The 3,808-nt window shown below is 41.2% G+C and overlaps 1 protein-coding gene across 1 annotated transcript in view; it reads right to left on the bottom strand.

Moving 5' to 3' along the window:
- ush2a (Usher syndrome 2A (autosomal recessive, mild)) overlaps window positions 1-3,808 on the bottom strand; it is a gene marked incomplete in the record, with an annotated part of 244,206 nt that overhangs the window by 2,820 nt on the left and 237,578 nt on the right. The window contains 4 exon segments of the mRNA XM_014017175.1: window positions 624-692; window positions 1,206-1,335; window positions 1,475-1,616; window positions 1,730-1,813. Of these exon segments, the coding sequence (XP_013872629.1) occupies window positions 624-692; window positions 1,206-1,335; window positions 1,475-1,616; window positions 1,730-1,813 (425 nt within the window).

The raw sequence follows: 3,808 nt of genomic DNA on the forward strand, positions 1-3,808 counted from the left end.
CTCCTGACCTGAACCCCTGGCCCAATCTGTGGGATATTGTGAAGAGAAAGTTGAGAGACAAAAGACCCAGCACTCTGGATGAGCTTAAGGCCACTACTGAAGCATCCTGGCCTCCATAACACCTCAGCAGTGCCACAGGCTGATTGCCTCCATGCCACGCCACACTGAAGCAGTCATTTCTGCAAAAGGATTCCCCACCAAGTATTGAGTGCATAACTGAACATAATTACTTGAAGGTTGACTTTTTTGTACTAAAAACACTTTTCTTTTATTGGTCGGATGAAATATGCAAATTTTTTGAGATAGGGAATTTTGTTTTTCTTTACTTTTTTGCCAAAATCATCAATATTAAAACAATAAAAGGCTTGAACTACTTCAGTTGGTGTGCAATTAAATATATGAAAGTTTAACGTTTATCAGTACATTACAGAAAATAATGAACTTTATCACAATATGCTAATTTTTTAGAAGGACCTGTATAAAGCTGTGTAAAGGCTGCACAATGAACCAAACCTTGTTTTAAATGGGAAAGCGAGAGGTTATACATGCAAAACAAAACATGCAGATGCAAACACAGAGGACATGCGCAGGAGGGCAACCCACAGAAAACCACAATCCCATACCTCTGTGTACACAGTGTAGCTTTTAAGAATAACGCTGCTGATCTCAACACAGTCTGCTACAGTGTCAAACTGCAAGGGGGACAGCAAAATAAACATTTAAGGGTTTGATAGAAAAAAAGACAGAAAATGATCTTACTGTGGTGTGATCAAGGAGGAGCATAGAGCTGGGGAGGTGTTTAGAGCACAGCTCAGGACAGGGCCTCTGAGAGAAACAGATTGGAAGGAAAGAATAGTGTAGGAATATAAGGTGAATAAGAATCAGAGATATTAAAATAAAACAAGTAGCACAAAACAGCGGATTTAAAAAATGCAATACTTTTATGGCATTAGGTGGTGATACAATTTAATAGAATGCTTACACCACAACCTACAAGTACTGAAAATATAATAAATCTATTGTAGGAGTTTGATTTAGAGCATGTCATATCTAAACTAATCAAACAAAAAGTTCAACAGTTTTGTTTTAAAACTCTGAGCATCAGTGTCACCGGACTTCCCTACAGTACATTCTACCCCCTCAACTTTTCAGCTTCTTTCTTTGTCGTATCTCAAACTACGGCTCAATCTTTTTTTTCCAACCACCTTCCGTTTGTCTGTGCAGCTGCTCCTCTCTCTGCCTCTCACCGTGTACGACTCTCCTCCAGATTTTCTGCTCTTCTGAAGCATGACCAGAGGAGGGCGCTCCCTGGCTGAAGGATTCTTCCTCAAGGCTCTAAAAAAGTGAAAAACAAAATTAAACAGTTTTCTCTTTTGTTTTTCAGATGTTATGTTTTGTAAATGATAACTATGCCAAGTTGTTTGTATTCATGCACATAATAATTAAATTATGTTATTTTTTAACATTAAAATACCTTTTTAGAACTAAGCCCATCAGAATGGCGAGCAGAAATAGACCCAGCAGGACAAACAGTAAGATGAACCAGAGTTCAGAGTAAACAGGGGGGGTTGACATGCTGACACCCTGCTTACTATTATCAACAGGCTCCAGAGGACCTGCATTAAAACAAAAAATAAAGGAGTTTAGCTATGTTCATTTTCATGTCATTGTTGGTGCATTTTTTTATATTATTATTATTGGAACAGTTTAAAGAATGAGTTTGTGTGACCTAGGCCAGTGGCAGGGCTGTATCTGATGGTGGGAGTGCTGGCACTGCCGCAGTCTGTGGTACAAGTCACCTGAAAAGACAGAGCTACAAAACCCAAAAAGACGGGAGAGAAAACATCACAGGTTAGAATGATTTAGGACAGATTTTAGGCAGACTAAACAAAAGTCTTTACTCACTGTTTCTTCATATTTCGCTTCCAAGGAGCTGGACTTTCTTGCAATGTTTTAAAGGGATCCATGATTAGTTGTAACATTAGACTTTATTTAATAAACATATTAAATAACTGTAAAATAAAGACTGTAAAAATCAAAAAGAAAGACCGTCCATCATTAAACAGAGGCGGAGGCCTCCGTTTTCAGTTGTCCCCCTCCTACAGTGCTGCTATTGCCAGTATCACTCCACCCCCTGTTAACAATAGGTGTTAATTAGGTGTCAACGATAGCCATGTGATGTGAGTATCAGTCACATGGAGGCAGGGCTTAAAAGCCTGAATTTTGCCTGAAACTCTCAGACTGAAGAAGTCTCTTGGAGGAGAGACGAAACGTTTCATTAGAGAAGAACCCGTCCAGAAGACCTATACAATTTTTTTCTTTTTGATTTTTTACCTGGATTACTGAGATGCATCAGGAGACTGTTAAAATACTGTAGGATGTTCAGTTTTTATCATTTTTAAACTAAAAGTTAAAAAAATATATTACACGGACGGGCCAATTTTATTTACACGCAAAGCATTCTGGGTAAATGATGATGCCGATAGGTCATCGGTGCGAGGCTGCTAGTAAGCTATATCCACCTTGAAGGTTAATCTCGGACAATATCAGAATCAGAATCAAAATCAGAAACATTTATTGTCATTCACACACAACATCAAGATGCAGTGCAGAACAAAATTGCAGTTTAGAACATCAGTCCGGAGAAACACACACATGACAAACATGGGGGGATGAATGTCCACGGTCTTTCGCAACTTAGTGTGCTACCTTTTGCAACTTAGAACAGACACACACAATAGGAAGGGTGAGTTAAAAAAGAGCTTTGATCCTGGATTTTTTACAGAAACACATGAACAAATGCTCAAAAAACTACTCTGCTTGAGTTAAACAACATGTGAGAGAGCAAGCAAGTCAGCCTGGGGTGGGGGGGTTAGGTCAGATAACACATAAAGGGTAGGTAAAATGGGGCAGGTTCAGAGGAGTAGGTGATGTTGAGGGAGGGGGGGGTCTGTGCTAGGCCCAACCCTGGCCCCATCCAGAGTCCAAAGTCACATGATGTTATTGTCTCTACTCAGTTTGCTGGAGTTCAGAGTTTTCTTCCTCCTTAGCCAGTTGAGTTCCAAGGCCAAGTCCATCACTGGTGATGGGGGGTGGGAGCAAATCCAGCTCTTAGTTGACATTTCATCCTGGGGAGGTTAAGATAAGCACAGCCCTCAAAGCCGTGCCGCTGGGAGCCAGATAGATGAACCAATTATTTTGGAACAAAGCAGCCTTGAAATTCCTGCTGCTTTTGAAGTGTCTTAACTGCAACTCTGAGGTGGCGAAAAAAAAGAAGCCAATGAGCCAAATTTGGGGTCTTCCTCACCTGTCACCATCTGAAGCTCACCCAGATGTAGTCCATACATGCCGAAGGGTTGCTCCTGAGCTGCAATCCTCGTCAGAATCACATCCAGTTTGTGAATTTTTCTCCCAGCTGAGAGTCTGTGTGCTACCAACCCGGAAGAATCCTTCAAGTGCGCCCGACAGCTCTTCAAAGGCCCGATCCAGTCGCTTCACTTTTCGATAAATCTGAAAGCCTCCTCCGCCAATCAGCAGGAATCCAGTTATCATAATCCAAATAAATAAAGATCTTCTATGTCTTCGATGGAAAGTGGTGGTGGCATATCAGATTCCAGCCCCAGGAATCAGACAAGTCCAGCAGCAACCATTCCACCCAGATGGCCTCATTCCCCTCGTTCCAAGTGTGGAAAAAATAGTGTCAATTTCATTCAGAGACCAGCTGACCAAATCCATAATTCCTTTAGTTCAGGATGGAAGGTGACAAAAAAAGCTTGAAGAAGCAAAAGCAGCGAAGTGGCGGGGGGGG

Source organism: Austrofundulus limnaeus, unplaced genomic scaffold, assembly GCF_001266775.1.
Source record: "Austrofundulus limnaeus strain Quisiro unplaced genomic scaffold, Austrofundulus_limnaeus-1.0 Scaffold163, whole genome shotgun sequence".
In the NCBI taxonomy this organism is placed as follows: Eukaryota; Metazoa; Chordata; class Actinopteri; order Cyprinodontiformes; family Rivulidae; genus Austrofundulus; species Austrofundulus limnaeus.